This window comes from Myotis nattereri, assembly GCF_964212035.1.
Source record: "Myotis nattereri genome assembly, chromosome: X".
Taxonomy (NCBI): domain Eukaryota; kingdom Metazoa; phylum Chordata; class Mammalia; order Chiroptera; family Vespertilionidae; genus Myotis; species Myotis nattereri.
The window spans coordinates 39044905-39062751 of NC_138078.1; the positions used below are offsets into that span (position 1 = coordinate 39044905).

Genomic DNA, 17847 nt, shown 5'->3' on the forward strand with positions numbered 1-17847 from the left:
TTTTCATTGTATACCAAAGTTAACCTTAATAATGATTAGCCTGTGAGACCAGTGCCAGCATATGAGGGAACTAGATTTAGTTTTGGATTTTCAGTCTTTCTGTTTATGACCTTCAGTTGCTGAAAAGAAGATACAGTGCTCTTAAAAGTTCCTTCTGCTATTTGGTGTGTCCTTTTGAATAATCTAGCTAAGAATGAAAGTCAGCCTTCAGCTAAATACAATATTGATCAAGTACTTCAGGCTCTACTGTTTCTAAGCACTGTGCTATATACTTATTGTTAGATATAGTGATAAACAAGAAAAGTATGATCCCTATCATCATGGAGCTTACATTATGTACCTCACAGTTTTGTATACTGAAATACTGGTTTTCTCATGATTCTGTTGTTGAAAAGGTAGTATAAGTACAATGAAAAGATAAAAATTTTAAATAACACAGAAATAGTTTTTATTTATGATGAATGCCACTGACCTAATGCTTACATACATAAGGTGAATTAATTTCATAGAGTTTGAAAATAGCCCATTTTAGGATTAGGATACCAATATTTAATGTATATTTAAAGATTTAATTTTGTCTCTTTTTTCCTCCCAGAATTATATCCATGGAAGCAGTCAAGCCCAGTTTGTAGCTGAAACACATATTGTTCTTCTATTCAGTATCCTCTTTATAATAAGTCCTTGGTGCTGTGTTTTAATTCATCTTTTTTCTCACATTATAGTATTCTCTCTATAGTTTGGTTGAGCCTACTCTCTTATTAATGCAAGTCATAATGTCTTTGTAATCATATTACTATATCATCTATCTTTAGCCTAATCAACTGAAGACCACCAGGGATAAACCTGCAGTCTGATAAAGCCAGGTTTATTGGATTTTGCTACAAGGTAGATTGCATATCAAGGGAACCAAGGGACATCTTACCTTAGAAAAGACAGGGTTCTAGGATTTGGGCAAGGTGTGGGGTTTAGGTGGAATGTAAATGAAACAATGTCTTCATAAGCTCAAAGCAATACCAGGCTAAGTGTAAAGGGGTCAGCCTCAGGTTGGGACTGTGAAGTGGACAGGGTTCTGTTTCCTGGAAACTATAAATTTTAGATAAATGTGGATTGTTGTCTTCAGAACTCCTTATTTAAAACTCTGTACTTTGGTTGTAAATTGAGGCTACTTAAAAATTGTACTTGTAGCCCAGTTGGCGTGGCTCAGTGGTTGAGCTTCGACCTATGAACTAGGAGATCACTGTTCGATTCCAGGTTAGAACATGCAGGCTCCATCCCCAGTAGGGGGCATACAGGAGGCAGCCAGTCAATGATTCTCTCCCATCATTGATGTTTCTCTCTCCCTCTCCCTTCCTCTCTGAAATAAATAAAAATATATTTTAACAAAAAAAATTATCTTGGAAATTGAGGGACTTTGATCCTCCAGGCAGGAATGGAATGTTTAATATGAATCAGTGTATGATTTCAGAGAATAGTGTTCTTCATTCAGTAAGAAACCAGTAGTTTAAGTACTATAGAAAGAAAAAAATCAAAACCCCTGGAAATACCACCTTTAGTAAATGTTTGTGTATAGGGGTGGCCAAAAGTAGGTTTATAGTTGTTCATGATAAATAATACAATAATTAATAAATAATAATATAAGAATAAACTGTTTCACATATAACTGTAAACCTACTTTTGCCTGCCCTTGTAAATCTTTCCCCATTTTATTTTGTCAGTGATTTTTTAAAAAATATATTTTTATTGATTTCAGGAAGAGAGAGAGAGAAACATCAATGAGAGAGAATCATTGATCGGCTTCCTCCTGCACACCCTGCACTGGGGATTGAGGCCACAACCTGGGCATGTGCCCTTGACTGGAATCAAACCTGGGACCCTTCAGTCCTCAGGCTGATGCTCAATCCACTGAGCCAAACTAGTTTAGGGCTATGTCAGTGATTTAATAGAGATATTTTAAGGAAACATTCTGGGGGGAAAAAATTAAGTCTTTTTTTTTTTTAATTGAACATTTAGCGATATTATATTTTCTTAAAACAATATTATGTAATATGGAAAATAAATTTACCTGCTTAAAATTCAGTCTGGAGCCGAAACCGGTTTGGCTCAGTGGATAGAGCGTCGGCCTGCGGACTGAAAGGTCCCAGGTTTGATTCCGGTCAAGGGCATGTACCTGGGTTGCGGGCACATCCCCAGTAGGAGATGTGCAGGAGGCGGCTGATCGATGTTTCTCACTATCTCTCTCCCTTCCTCTCTGTTAAAAATCAATAAAATATATTTAAAAAAAAATTCAGTCTGGAGTCAGAAGACTTAATCTATTCAGCCATGGAATGGTGAGCTGAAAAGTATAATCTATACTAATAAAAAGGTAATATGCTAACTAGACTGGGTTGACCGGCCATCTTCAGACATCTGACTTCCTTTCTGCCCAAAGTTAACTACTGTCCTGATTGTTAACACCATGGATTAGTTTTACCTATTTTTTTAACTTTACATAAATAGACTCATACATTAAATATATTTAAATTAAATAAAGTAGAAGCTGTACTAAGACATGAACAAGGTCTATAACTATAGATTATATTGAACTCGGAAATGATTTTTTAAAATTGTCTTTATCTGTCGCTTATGATATTAATTATAATAATAGTTATACTTGACACACACTGATGACCAGGGGGACAGATGCTCAATGTAAGAGCTACCCTCTGATGGTCAGTGCAGTCCCACAGCCAACCTCCCCGAGCCGGCCAACCTCCCGTGGTCCCTCCCCCCAGGTCAGCAGGCCCCAATTACCTGATCAGGGCTGGGCCCGGGCTGGGGTAGGGAACCGGGGGGGTGGGTGGTGGCGGACGCAACCCCTTTCCCAGGGTGGCCAAGGACCAGCTCCCTCTTAGGGACTGGCAGCCAACCTCCCACGCCCTGTCCCTCCCCCAGGGCTGCAGTCCCTGATCAGCCTGCCACCCGCCATGGTGGTGGCGCAGCATTAAGGGAAGGACGGGGGAGGCACAGAACCATGCAGTGGCAGCATCGGCATTAGGCATCTGTTCCTTCTGCGCCCAGCCCGGTGACTGTCGCCTCCTCTCATGACCCTGCCGGGGCCTTTGGGCCCCAATTGGCCTGGCCTTAATCTCCAGCCAGGCCTAGGGACCCCACCTGTGCATGAATTTTGTGCACCGGGTCTCTAGTGTTTATATAATGGATATATTATAATTGAATTATTCTATTGTTGAACATTACAAAAAATGTTTTCTTAGATATAAAAATAATTTGCCATATCTCCAAATTCCCAACAGTAAGATTTGAAACAAAGCGTGTGAAACTGTCTTTTGCTCTTGATGTTTTGTCCACATTGCTTTCCAAAAGGGTTTTTTTTTTATTGATTTTTTACAGAGAGGAAGGGAAAGGGATAGAGAGTTAGAAATATTGATGAGAGAGAAACATCGATCAGCTGCCTCCTGCACACTCCCTACTGGGTATGTGCCCGCAACAAAGGTACATGCCCTTGACCGGAATTGAACCTGGGACCGTTGAGTCCGCAGAGTGACGCTCTATCCACTGAGCCAAACTGGTCAGGGCTCCAAAAGGTTTTTGCTAAAGAAACAAAGGTGGGGCGGTGGGGAGGATTGCTGCCAGAAAATGTATGTGCTCTGATATCCCTCGCAAGTCTTCGCTATATTGTCATTTTTGTAAACTGCTAATTCAGTAAGCTAAACATTGTAGGTCATTGTTTAAATCTACTTTGGACAGCAATAATTAAGGTAATTTAAACATTTTCCCATAATTTTGTAATTAGGTTTCATTTTATGCAAATATATTTGCCTTCATGTATTAAGGTACTTTGATTCTACTAGCTCTTTTAATAGCCCAGTTCTTGTATGTTATGGAATACTACCTTCTCTATTTTCTATTCAGTTTTTCCAGAGTAACATTTAATTATGATTAGTTAATCATAATTATTCTTTATTTCACTGTATTCCCCCACTAGAGTGTAAACTTGTCCAAGGAAGGGTCTATATTTCATCCAACTTTGTAACTCCAACATATAGTATAGGGCAGTGTCTGCCTATAGTAGTAGGCAGTGTTAGTAAAAGTTTGAAGAATCAATAAATGAAATGAAACAATACACAAGGAAGTGCATCATAGTTTCTTGAGAGCTAAGAACAGAATACAAAAACCTTGGTAGTATATTTTGAAATGGAAAGCTCATTTTAAAAAAAGCATATAGACCATGATACAAAAATGAATCTTTTCAAATACAAAAGTGTCAACCATTAATTAAAGTACCCTGTAACCAAAGCCTATAAAAATGATCAATCTTTATATATACCAGGATATAAAGAACCTCAGTAAGAAAAAAAATTAGCTCTGGAGAAGATTTATCCAAGCAACTAAAAATGTGATGAATAGGCATCATTCCTAACAAGAGGCTATGGAAGAGAAAGCGCAAGATGGTGATGAAGGGATGAATAGACAAATTAGAGAGCCAGTTATTAATTTAGGCCTTATATGAGCACTTTTATTTGCCTTTCTGCTTTAAGTATACCCACATGCAGAGCATACAGTGTGCATGCATGTATGCATAATTAATTTGGGCATTTTTACCTGCTGTTTTTATCAATTTTGTTTATTTTAGCATTCAGCCATGCCATATGTTACCTATTTACTGGAAATGTTTATTTTGTATTCATGTAGCTTCTATATTAAGCGGATTGAAAGTGAAGTCATGGTATGTAGAATTTTCTTTTTTTATTAGAATAGGACAAAATTAGGTAGTAATTTGTACTTTAAAAGCTAATTGTTACAATTCTGGAGAAATTTTGAGACGTTTTTCAAATAAAAATTAGTTGCTATTTTCTCTAAATGGTGTATATTTTAAATGTGTTATTTTTTTGAGGGTGGTTGAAATATTACTCAGATGTCTATTTAATATTTTATTTATTTTTTAATATTTTCTTTGATTTCAGAGAGGAAGGGAGAGGGAGAGAGAGAGATAGAAACATCAGTGTTGAGAGAGAACCATTGATCAGGTGCTTCCTGCACACCCCACACTGGGGATCAAGCCTGCAACCCAGGCATATGCGCTGAGTGGAAATCAAACTGTGACCTCTTGGTTCATAGCTTGATGCTCAACCACTGAGCCATGCCAGCAGGGTAGTATTTTAAAATGTGTATGAGGCCGAAACCGGTTTGGCTCAGTGGATAGAGCGTCGGCCTGCGGACTGAAAGGTCCCAGGTTCGATTCCGGTCAAGGGCATGTACCTGGGTTGCAGGCACTTCCCCAGTGGGGAGCGTGCAGGAGGCAGCTGATTGGTGTTTCTCTCTCATAGATGTTTCTAACTCTCTGTCTCTCTCCCTTCCTCTCTGTGAAAAATCAATAAAATATATATATAAAAAAATGTGTATGAGGTTGAAGCAAAAGTTGGAAGACTGTCCAGGAATGTTATATCAAAATAAAATTTCAGGAAAACTCATAGTTCATCTATGAGTTACAGTGGGATATTTGTTTAAAATACCAAATTTTATTTTTACAAATAAAGTAATAGTTCAACCTAAATGCTTTTATTATATTTTCATAATAAATATTTATGCTGTATAGATACAAGGTTACTTAATTACAGTATTATACAATCAAATGTAGATTTATATATTTATTATCATTTTCTTTAAAGTGGTATGTCTTTTGTGTCTATGTGAATTGCTCCTTAAACAATTTTTTAAGATGGTGGGGTTACCTTAGGGATGGTACTTCTATGTGAAGCTGCTACATCTGACATGGATATTGGAAAGCGAAAGAGTAAGTCATATCATATGCCAATCTGCCTTTAATACAGGAAAAAAGCATGTCCTCTAATCATTTTCCCTCTTGTTTATAAGTATGTCATTTTACTTCTTTACTATATTAAAAGTAATTATAGAAAATGTGGGGTGAAATAGGAGTATGAAACATTTGGGAAGAGAGTTATCCATTATTCCACCAATAAAAACAAGTAATTTTAATGTTGTAATATAGTTCTATCCATTTGTAAAACATCTTTTAAATTGTAGTATCAAATTTTGAATCTTGTACTCCCCCTTTTTAACTGGAGTTAAATAATTCACTAATAAATATTTTCCTCTACATAATTTTAAATTTATGCTCCATACTGTAATTTACTTAACCATTCTGATTTTTTGCTTACATTTAGTTTTTCTCTTTGATTATGATAAAGTCTTTTTTAGTGAATATCATTGTATATTAAGCTTTATCCTCATACTAATATATAAAAAGCCAGGGGCTGTCATGACTGAAACAACCAGATGGAAGACCAAACAGCAGGATGCATGGGGCAACCAAACGACTAAACAGCAGGCTGCATGGGGTGACTAGACTGGCAGGGGGGGCAGTAAGGGGCAACCAGGCTGGTGGGCGGGGGGGGGGGAAGTTAGGGGCGACTAGACCAGTGGGGGGAGCAGTTACGGGCAATCAGGCTGGCAGGGGGTGGCAGTTGGGGGTGACCAGGCTGGCGGGGGTGGGGGGGTAGTTAGGGGCGATCAGGCCAGCAGGCAGAGGAGGTTAGGAGTGATCAGGCTGGCAGGGGGGCAGTTAGAGGTGATCAGGCAGGTGAACAGTTAGGAGCCAGCGGTCCTGGATTGTGGTCGTGATCGGGCCTAAACCAGCAGGCTAACATCCCCCGAAGGGTCCCGGATTGGAGAGTTGCAGGCTGGGCTGAGAGGACACCCCCAACCATGCACAAATTTCATGCACCAGGCCTCTAGTTTCATATTAATATCCTAGGTAGGGGGAGAAAGGGGTTCTAATATATGTGACAAGAGAAGATTTGACTTTGAGTGGTGAGCACATGTTGCAATATACAGATCTTATAACATAGAAACCCACACCTAAAACCTATACGTTCAAGTTGTCCAGTTTCACCCCCCCCCCCAAAAAAAAACAACTAAAAAAAAAAAACCTATAGCATACGGTAGATTTCCTAGAAGTAGAATGTGTGGTTCTGTGTATGAGTAGTTTCAGTTCTCTTGATGTTTGAAACTGATGGTGCCAACTTCTTTTCCCAAATGTTACGATAATTTAGATTCCTACTAGCAGTATTTAGGAATGCTTCTTTCACTGTAACTTCATCAGTATTAGGTAACCTTAACAAAGCATGTGTTCATGTATGTTTATTGTCTAATCAGATAAGGGGGAGATGTTAATATTATTTTGTACTTCTTTGGTTATTAGTGAAATTGAATATATTCCTAAATGCTTATTAGCTGTTTGTGCTTTTCTTTCTGTAAAACATCTTTTTGTCTTTTTGCCATTTATCTATTAGAGTCTTAGTCCTTTTCTTACTGGTTTACATGGGCTTTTTATATATTAGAATATTCACACATTGGTATTTGTTGCAAAGAAATGCTAACAATATAGTTTTATTTTACTTACAAGAAATCAGTTTAAGTGTGAGTTTTCCTTTTACGGTTAAAAGTAAAATGTCATCAAAATTAACCTAGCTAAATCTACTCACTTTTTCTTCTAAAAAATGATGATGACATTGGATTTCAAATTTGAAAGATACTTATTTTGCTACATTAAAGTGAATTTTTACATATTAGGAAAACATAACGTATCAATTTTTTTAAAAATTAAATCTTTATTGTTCAGATTATTACATTTGTTCCTCTTTCCCCCCCCCCATAACTCCCCTTCTCCCAGTTCCTGCCCCACCCTCCGCCCTCACTCCCCATCCACTGTCCTCATCCATAGGTGCTCGATTTTTGTCCAGTCTCTTCCCGCATCTCCCACACCCCTTTCCCCCCCAAGAATAGTCAGTCCATTCCCTTTCTATGTCCCTGATTCTGTTATAATCAACAGTTCATTCTGTTCATCAGATTATTTATTCACTTGATTCTTAGATTCACTTGTTGATAGATGCATATTTGTTGTTCATAATTTGTATCTTTACCTTTTTCTTCTTCTTCCTCTTCTTAAAGAATACCTTTCAGCATTTCATATAATACTGGTTTGTTGGTGATGCACTCCTTTAGCTTTTCCTTATCTGTGAAGCTCTTTATCTGACCTTCAATTCTGAATGATAGTTTTGCTGGATAAAGTAATCTTGGTTGTAGGTTCGTGGCATTCATCACTTTGAATATTTCTTGCCACTCCCTTCTGGCCTGCAAAGTTTCTGTTGAGAAATCAGCTGACAGTCATATGGGTATTCCCTTGTAGGTAACTGAGTTTCTTTCTCTTGCTGCTTTTAAGATTCTCTCTTTTTCTTTTGCTCTTGGCATTTTAATTATGATGTGTCTTGGTGTGGTCCTGTTTGTATTCCTTTTGTTTGGGGTTCTCTGCGCTTCCTGGAATTGTAAGTCTATTTCTTTCAGCAGGTAGGGGAAGTTTTCTGTCATTATTTCTTCAAATAGGTTTTCAATATCTTGCTCTCTCTCATCTTCTGGCACCCCTATAATTCTGATGTTGGTATGCTTGAAGCTGTCCCAGAGGCTCCTTACACTATCTTCGTGTTTTTGGATTCTTTTTTCATTTTGCTTTTCCGGTTGGGTGTTTTTTGCTTCTTCGCATTTCAAATCTTTGACTTGATTCTTGTGCTCCTCTGGTCTGCTGTTGGGAGTCTGTATAGTATTCTTTTTTTTTTTTTTTCTTTTTTTTTTAAATTAAATCTTTATTGTTCAGATTATTACATTTGTTCCTCTTTTTTTCCCCCCCATAACTCCCCTCCTCCCAGTTCCCGCCCCACCCTCCGCCCTCACTCCCCACCCACTGTCCTCATCCATAGGTGCACGATTTTTGTCCAGTCTCTTCCCGCATCTCCCACACCCCTTTCCCCCACAAGAATAGTCAGTCCATTCCCTTTCTATGTCCCTGATTCTATTATAATCAACAGTTCATTCTGTTCATCAGATTATTTATTCACTTGATTCTTAGATTCACTTGTTGATAGATGCATATTTGTTGTTCATAATTTGTATCTTTACCTTTTTCTTCCTCTTCCTCTTCTTAAAGGATACCTTTCAGCATTTCATATAATCCTGGTTTGGTGGTGATGAACTCCTTTAGCTTTTCCTTATCTGTGAAGCTCTTTATCTGACCTTCAATTCTGAATGATAGCTTTGCTGGATAAAGTAATCTTGGTTGTAGGTTCTTGGTATTCATCACTTTGAATATTTCTTGCCACTCCCTTCTGGCCTGCAAAGTTTCTGTTGAGAAATCAGCTGACAGTCGTATGGGTATTCCCTTGTAGGTAACTGAGTTCCTTTCTCTTGCTGTTTTTAAGATTCTCTCTTTATCTTTTGCTCTTGGCATTTTAATTATGATGTGTCTTGATGTGGTCCTCTTTGGATTCCTTTTGTTTGGGGTTCTCCACGCTTCTTGGACCTGTAAGTCCATTTCTTTCACCAGGTGGGGGAAGTTTTCTGTCATTATTTCTTCAAATAGGTTTTCAATATCTTGCTCTCTCTCATCTTCTGGCACCCCTATAATTCTGATGTTGGTACGCTTGAAGCTGTCCCAGAGGCTCCTTACACTATCCTCGCATTTTTGGATTCTTTTTTCATTTTGCTTTTCCGGTTGGGTGTTTTTTGCTTCCTCGCATTTCAAATCATTGACTTGATTCTTGCGCTCCTCTGGTCTGCTGTCGGGAGTCTGTATATTATCCTTTATTTCAGTCAGTGTATGCTTAATTTCTAGTTGGTTCCCCAATATAAGATCGAGGGTCTCATTAGTTTTCTTGTAGATCTCATTAAGTTTATCGGCGGCTTCTAAACAGTTCTTGAGAGACCTTAAAAGTGTGGTTCTGAACTCTAGATCTTCCATTGACAATTTTGTCCTGTTTCTTTGTCTCCGCATTTTGTTATGCTTTCTTGGTGCACCCCCTAGTGGTCTTTGTTCGAAGTCTTATAGTTAAATCTTGATTGTTGTAGCTAATTCCAGGGAGGGTTTGACCTCCAGGCCAAGTGGCTATGAGAATCAGCTGTGTCAGCAGTGAGAGAACTTCTGTCCTCTAGGGAGGTGCTAATCTGGCGTTTGCCTGAGGCTATCCAGCAAATGCCTCTGTGCAGGGCTTGGGCGGGGCGGGTCACACAGGATCAACAGGGTGGGCCAGAGAGAGCAGTTATGGCCGCTCTCAGTCCTGTCCCCAGGGACTCTGCCTCTCTGAGTCCCAGCACCCGCTGCAAAGCTCGGAGAGAAAGCTGCACTCGCTCTGACCGAAGCCAGGCAGTCCCGCTTCTCCCGTTTGAGTCTGGGTCCCTAAAGACTCGCCTGGATCTGGAGCTCAGAGTCTGCGACTCCCTCCCGATTGAAAACGCCAACCGCGCCCTCCACCGCCAGCCCGCTCCGCGCGCGCACTCCGCACCTCAGAATTTGACTTCAGCACTGCGCCTCCTCTGAGTGTCCGTATGCGTTTCTCTTTCCTCCTAGTTGTAGGACTTCCAGTCAGCCAGCGTTCCAGTGGTTCTGGGTGATGTCCCTTCCGTTTTTTGGTTTCACTTTTGAAGTAGTTGTTCAAGGCAGCAAACTCCGGCGTTAACCTATGCCGCCATCTTGGTTCTCCGGGAGTCTGTATAGTATTCTTTATTTCTGTCAGTGTATGTTTAATTTCTAGTTGGTTCTTTATCATAACATCGAGGGTCTCATTAGATTTCTTGTAGATCTCATTAAGTTTATTGGCGGCTTCTAGACAGTTCTTGAGAGACCTTAAAGGTGTGGTTCTGAACTCTATATCTTCCATTGACAATTTTGTCCTGTTTCTTTGTCTCCGCATTTTTTTAATGCTTTCTTGGTGCATCCCCTAGTGGTCTTTGTGTGCAGTCTTGTTGTAGTTAAGCCTTGATTGTTGTAGTTAATACTGGGGGGATTTGACCTCCAGGCCAACTGGCTGTGAGAGTCAGCTGTGTCTGCAGTGGGAAAACTTCTGTCCTCTGTGGAGGTGCTAATCTAGCCTTTGCCTGAGGCTATCTGGCAAATGGCTCTGTGCAGGGCTTGGGCGGGGCGGGTCACATGGGATCAAACAGGGCGGGTGGAGGGAGCAGTTATGGCTGCTCTCAGTCCCGTCCCCAGAGGCTCTGCCTCTCAGAGTCCCAGCAGCCGCTGCAAACCTCGGAGAGAAAGCTGCCCTCGCCTTCCGACCGATGTCAGACGGTCCCGCTTCTCCCATTTGAGTCTGGGTCCCTAGAGACTTGCCCAGAACTGGAGCTCAGGGCCTGAGCCTCCCTCCCGATTGAAACAGACAACCGCGCCCTCAGCCACCAGCCCGCTCCGCGTGCGCCTCTGTACCTTAGTATTTTACTTCCGCACTGTGCCTCCTCTGAGTCTCGGTATGCTGTTCTCTTTCCTTCTAGTTGAAGAATTTCCCCTCAGCCAGCTTTCCTGTGGTTCTGGGTGATGTCTGTTCCGTCTTTTAGTTGTATTTTTGAAGTGGTTGTGCGAGGCAGCATTCTCTGGTATTTACCTATGCTGCCATCTTGGTTCTCTCTCCGTATCAATTTTTTATTCAGTTAATATACATCTTTTAATTGCTTGACTTTTTAAAAATTGCCTATTTCTGTATTCATTACTGGAAAAAGGCCATCTGGGTGCTATACTGCTGGCATGAATTTAAGTTGTAAAGCATTTTGGAGACATTAAAATAATCACAATTTGATCTATTTCTAAGATTCTAACCTAATGAAATAATCACAAATAATAATAAAAATTTCATTAGCACTTACTGTGTACCAGAAACTGCCCTACGTACTTTTAGATATGTTCTGTGAAAAAAGTAGAATACAACATATAGAGTGATACTGTATATATAGGGTATCCCAAAAAATGTATACACACTTTGAAAATGTAATAGAATCGGCTGTTATATGTATTTTACATATGTTAAACTTTTACATTTTTAGCCCCTAATCGTATTGTGTGAAAATTAAAAAGGGAAAAAGAATTGTTCTAATATAAGAAAACTAAAATTTGTTTTTATTATTGGCCAATAAGTATATTTCACTCAAGCTTCTACTGCTGTAGCACACATGCTTTCCCACATCCCTACCTTTTTGCTTCGTAGCCAGTCTTAGTCCAGGGACTCAAAGAGTCTCAAGTTATGGGAATCATACTTGAGCATTGTGGGATCAGTATCTGGAGTTAAAGTCATTAACTGCTATGCTAAACCAGAGCATATGAGATTAATGCAAAGAATTTAGGAATCAGGGTTTCCCCCCCTCATTTAAATGAGGCATCCATGTTGAATGAGTTCCTTAAACTGCTTTAGTTAACTTTTGGCCATATGATTTATCTTATACAAAGGTGGTAATGGGGCGTTGGTTCTGACCAGGTGTTCCTGCATATGCCTGGCAGTAGTTACTTATGCAGGGTACTTTCCAGTGAGACTGTTACAATGTGATCAGATGTCTTTAAGTCAGTATTTATCAATAAAACCATATTTAAGGGTTTAAAAGGAGTTTAATAAGTAATTTTCTTGTTAATAATAAAACTTTTTAACACTAAATTCTTGATTATCATGGCGTTAAAGGAATTCATTAATTCATACAGTTAAATTATACAACTATGTAAATGAAGCTACTCCATTATATTGTAATAGAACAAATTAAAGGAAAAGGCAGAATCCTGAAGAGAAAAGAATGGGGATGGAAAGTTGAGATTTACCAATAAGTTATAGCTTTTGTAAGTGTAGACTAAAATGTATGTCCTGGTTTGTCATTACACTTAACATGCTCATTTTACTCTGCTTTTGTTTTTCTACAGTAATGTGTGTGGCTGGTATTGGACTCGTTGTATTATTCTTCAGTTGGTTGCTCTCTATTTTCAGATCTAAATATCATGGATATCCATATAGGTATGATTTACATAGTGATTACCTATATTTACAAAGATCCGAGCTCATGTTGCTTTATAATACTTTTTTTTTGCTTCTAGCTTGTAAAGCAAAGAGATAGGCTTTAACTTAATTTAGGTTTATATCATAAAATTAGTTTAATTATATAATGGACAATGATATTTGATTTCTCAGGAGCATCTTTTTTTTTTTTTTTAAATATATTCCACTGATTTTTTACAGAGAGGAAGGGAGAGAGAGATAGAGAGTTAGAAACATCGATGGGAGAGAAACATCGATCAGCCGCCTCCCGCACACCCCCACTGGGGATGTGCCCACAACCCAGGTACATGCCCTTGACCGGAATCAAACCTGGGACCCTTCAGTCCGCAGGTCGACGCTCTATCCACTGAGCCAAACCGGTTTCGGCCTCAGGAGCATCTTTCAGGGTTATTCTAACATCACCTAATTTAACCTAGAAATCTATAAAACACAATAATTAGAACATTTTATGCCATATCTACCCACATAATTCCTTGTGTACATGCAATACTACCTCTTGAGGGGGAAATTATTATTATTTTTTTAATCTTCACCTGAGGATACTTTTTAGAGGGAGGAGGAGGAGAGAGAGAAAGACACATCAATTGGTTGCCTCCCACTTGCAACCAAGGTACGTGCCCTTGACCAGGAATCGAACCTGTGGCCGTTCAATCTGAGAGCTGATGCTCTAAGCACTGAGCAAAACAGGCCAGGGCAAGGGGATAATTATTTTTAAATGTTTTTGAAGACTTTTACCTCTACTTTTCAGGGCTCTTTATGCCATAAACAGAACATTTGATGAAAATCCAGTTTGTAGACAGTGTACGAAAGAGTGTGTAAGAACATCTTGAAATCTTCATAGAGCTCTCTCAGGCTCAGGAAGGAAATTACTCTCCTGGTTATAAGTTCTAGATTTTACTCTGTTAATAGCCAAGATAAATGTACATAATTAGGATTGTTGTAATTTAGTTTAATTTTATAACCTGAGTGCCAGTTACTGTAATTCCTATTCTTTTAATACAACATTTTCCTGTTGTATAAATGATTATGAACACTAAAAGTAAAGTATATGAAATGATATTTTTAAACCTAAATTCAATCTTTATATTTTAACTCAACTTTTTAGTATATAATTTTGAACAACTCCCTAGTTGATTCATTATATTGTGACATTCTTAGATGCCTTTAATCAATGAACAACATAAATTAATCTTGCATTTTTTTTCTTGCAAACTTATTTAAGACTAAAACCTACTAGGTCTTTGGTTTTTTGTGTTTTTTTTTAAAAATATATTTTATTGATTTTTTTACAGAGAGGAAGGAAGAGAGATTGAGAGCTAGAAACATCAATGAGAGAGAAACATCGATCAGCTGCCTCCTGCACAGCCCCTACTGGGGATGTGCTCGCAACCAAGGTACATGCCCTTGACCAGAATCGAACCTGGGACCCTTCAGTCTGCAGGCCGACGCTCTATCCACTGAGCCAAACTGGTCAGGGCAGTTCTTTGATTCTTGACTTATAACCTCCCAACTTTATACTTTCATTGTTCTGTGTAAGTATATTTTAAAATAATTTCTACTCTGTAGAATACTAACTGGGATACAAGGGTAATTTTGCTGGGACTTCTGTTACTTATTTGATCATCATGATTAATTCAATTATTAATTGGTGTCTATCTTCAGGATATATATATATATTTTTTTAATATATTTTATTGATTTTTTACAGAGAGGAAGGGAGAGAGATAGAGAGTTAGAAACATCGATGAGAGAGAAACATCGATCAGCTGCCTCCTGCACATCTCCTACTGGGGATATGCCCGCAACCCAGGTACATGCCCTTTACCGGAATCGAACCTGGGACCTTTCAGTCCGCAGGCCGACGCTCTATCCACTGAGCCAAACCAATTTCAGCAGGATATATTTTTAAAAATATTTTTATTGATTTCAGAGAGGAAGGGAGAGGGAGAGAGAGATAGAAACAGCAATGATGAGAGAGAATTACCAATTGGCTGCCTTCTGTACACCCCACACTGGGGTTCACACACCCTACACTGGAGATTGAGCCATGACCTTCTGGTTCATAGGTTGACGCTCAACCACTGAGCCACGCCGGCCGGGCTCTTCAGGAGATATTTTAACTTGAAGTTATATCTATTACATTTTCTCCTAAGACTACCTCAGTATCTGAGGGCTTCTCACTTTTTGTTATCGGTACTCAAAGTTTATTATCCATACACCCAAACATTCTTTGCTCTGTTAAAATCAAGATATTTAAAGCCTACTTTTATTTCAGAGACTAATAGATTGGTATATATTTTTGTTTCAGCTTTCTGATGAGCTAAAAGGGATCCCAGAGATATGTAGACACTGGAATAATGGAAATTGAAAAATGAAAAAGTGTATGAAAAGAAGAATGCAATTTGTGTATTTTGTATTACCTCTTTTTTTTTCAAGTGATTTAATCATTTAACCAAAGAAGATGTGTAGTGCCTTAACAGCAATTTCCTATCATAATCATGAAGTTTTTGGATACAATTTTCCTCTTTACCTTCCCTTCCCAGTGAACTTGATGGAATCTTTAATTTAGTAGTATTAAGAATTTTATGAAAAGTTCAAAACTATGACTTCATCTTAATTAGAACAAGGTTCAAAACTACTATAGTTAACTTTTGGCCATATGATTTTATCTTATCCAAAGGTGGTAGTGGGGGGTTGGTTCTGACCAGGTGTTCCTGCATATGCCTGTTACAGATAACTACATCAGGAATCCAATGCTAGCTTTTCCATTTTTGCATGGATGTGTATACTTTTGCACATCTTTCCTTTCCGGCAGAGAAGTCATATGTGCTATGTGGTCTTCTGAAAATAGAATACTATTCTTCAGAGTACATGTCTAGCTTTTAGAAAAAGACTAGCCAGTCCTCCTCCTCCATCTTTCTTATTGAAATACAGTGCTGACTGTCAATGCTTCCTGGTGGCTGTAGATGTTAAAAAAAGTATCTCTAAGTATAGGATTATGATTTCTGCATAAGTATGGAAGTAACTACCTTGTATTTGGAAAGATTTCAGGTTCATTCTGTCTTCCTAGTTTTATTTAAGGTGGCCCACTCTATAATAAAAATGTAGCTTAGTGCTAAAAATCAGTGTAACTTAAAAATGGTCTAAAATGTTTCTGCAAATTAGAGATTGTCACTTATTTCATTTGTACCTAAGAGAAAAAATAGATTTATCTGGTTAACTTGATTACTGTATTACAGTTACAACATATTTTAATAATCCTTGTGTTTAGGAAAAGAACTCCCCTAGGTTAGAAAAAGAAGGTTACAAAATAATTGTTATTGCCTGTGAATAGAAACTAAATGTTTCTTGAAAGCTATTCTGTTTTTGCTATTATTTTAGCCTTTATTCTCCACTTTAAGTGGAGAAACAAAGTAAACATTTAAAAGGATTTTGTTTCAATTTTGTCTATTTTTTGTCAGTGGAAATAACCATATGTGCTAAAGAAATTTCTGTGAAGAATGAAAGTTGATTGTTATCATTAGATCTAGTTATAATCTTCCCATAGTTATGAAGAGTATACTGAAATGACACTATTATGGAAATACGAGAATTATGATTGAGAAAAAAATTTTAAAGAAACTTGAGAAGTATTGAATCAAAATAATGCTGTGACTGCCTTCTACTATTTACTATCTAATAAGCCTTTCAGGTGATCTAGAAGTCTTATATAATAGAGGTTTGCAGAAAGAGATGGATATAATTGTCTAAGAAGAAATGTTTCATGTAGGGTCTTTTTGTATTTTTTTTTTATTAGAATTGGTGGGTGGAGGATTATAGTCAACCTTTTACTCTTTAATGGAGCCACTTTTTGTTAGTTACTCCCCTATAAATTTTGTGATTCTGGATACCTTATCTGCTGTTCTTTTACTTGTCTCAGGCCAAATAAATTCATGCTGTGATTTCTATGAGACTTGTATTAAGATGCCCTGATTTGTATAGACTGACCAGGAGAATACTACTGCCATGTAATCTGTATAGCTCCAGATACTTTGCCATGAACATTGAAATAATGACAGTTTTGTTGCATTTGTTTTATCTCCCTTAAGAGTACATTCTTTTTCTGTAAGGAGAAAAGTTGCATTCTGGCTAAAATCTGTAGAAAGCAGGTTTACTACACTTAGAATAGTGTTAACTTTGTGAAAATTTTGAAATTAGCTTTCATCTGAAGTGCCTTAGGCTCTTTACTTTTCTAGTAATGGTTTAAATATTATTTCTTATACATTTTAAAAATACTATTCAAAATGACACATTGTAGTGGCAAAGATAACCAAATGTCTGGCTGTTTGCTTTTTGACCATATCAATAAACTTTTACAATCTAAATTCTGAGTTTTTTTATTAACATCGAAAGAGGGGTGAATTTAAAACTCTAAACTAGTATTATAATATTAGGATATTCCATTTTGAAAATAGTTAACTTTTTTATTGTCCTAATGACAAGTGAATTTGATGGCCAAAGGAAATTCTAGGTTGAGTTGCATTCTTCTAGGATTCCATATATTATCCCTCATTAGTGTTGTCACCCATTAGATTAGTCAAAACAGCCAAGATAAGTAGATGAATAGCTGTTTTCAATGGTTGATCTAGCTTTTGTCCCAGTCGGTAAACACTGTGACTAGTTAATTCCCTTTTGGTACTAAATAATTGATTTGAAACAGTTACCCAGACAGATTATCAAGTTATATGATACTGGACATTTGCAAACATGGGGTAGAAACACTGGACAGGAAATAAACAGACCTGGCTTTTAAATAACTTTTAGTCTTTACTCTGTTTCTGTCTAGGTATGTGACCATAGGCAAATCACTTGAACCTCCCTGAACCTATTTATTTATTTATTAATATTTTAAAAAATATATTTTCATTGATTTCAGAGAGTAAGGGAGAAGGAGAGAGAGAGATAGAAACATCCATGATGAGAGAGAATCATGGAT

General features: G+C 37.9%; 1 protein-coding gene across 2 annotated transcripts in view; it reads left to right on the top strand.

The window, feature by feature from the left end:
• MAGT1 (magnesium transporter 1) overlaps positions 1–17233 on the top strand; it is a 51796-nt gene extending 34563 nt beyond the window's left edge. For both annotated transcript variants that reach the window (XM_081080787.1, XM_081080788.1), the window contains exons 7-10: positions 596–659; positions 5717–5791; positions 12740–12830; positions 15181–17233. In XM_081080787.1, coding sequence (XP_080936913.1) covers positions 596–659; positions 5717–5791; positions 12740–12830; positions 15181–15196 — 246 coding nt within the window. In that variant the 3' untranslated portion in view covers positions 15197–17233. The remainder of the gene's footprint in view (positions 1–595; positions 660–5716; positions 5792–12739; positions 12831–15180) is intronic.
• Positions 17234–17847: the final 614 nt, after the last annotated feature.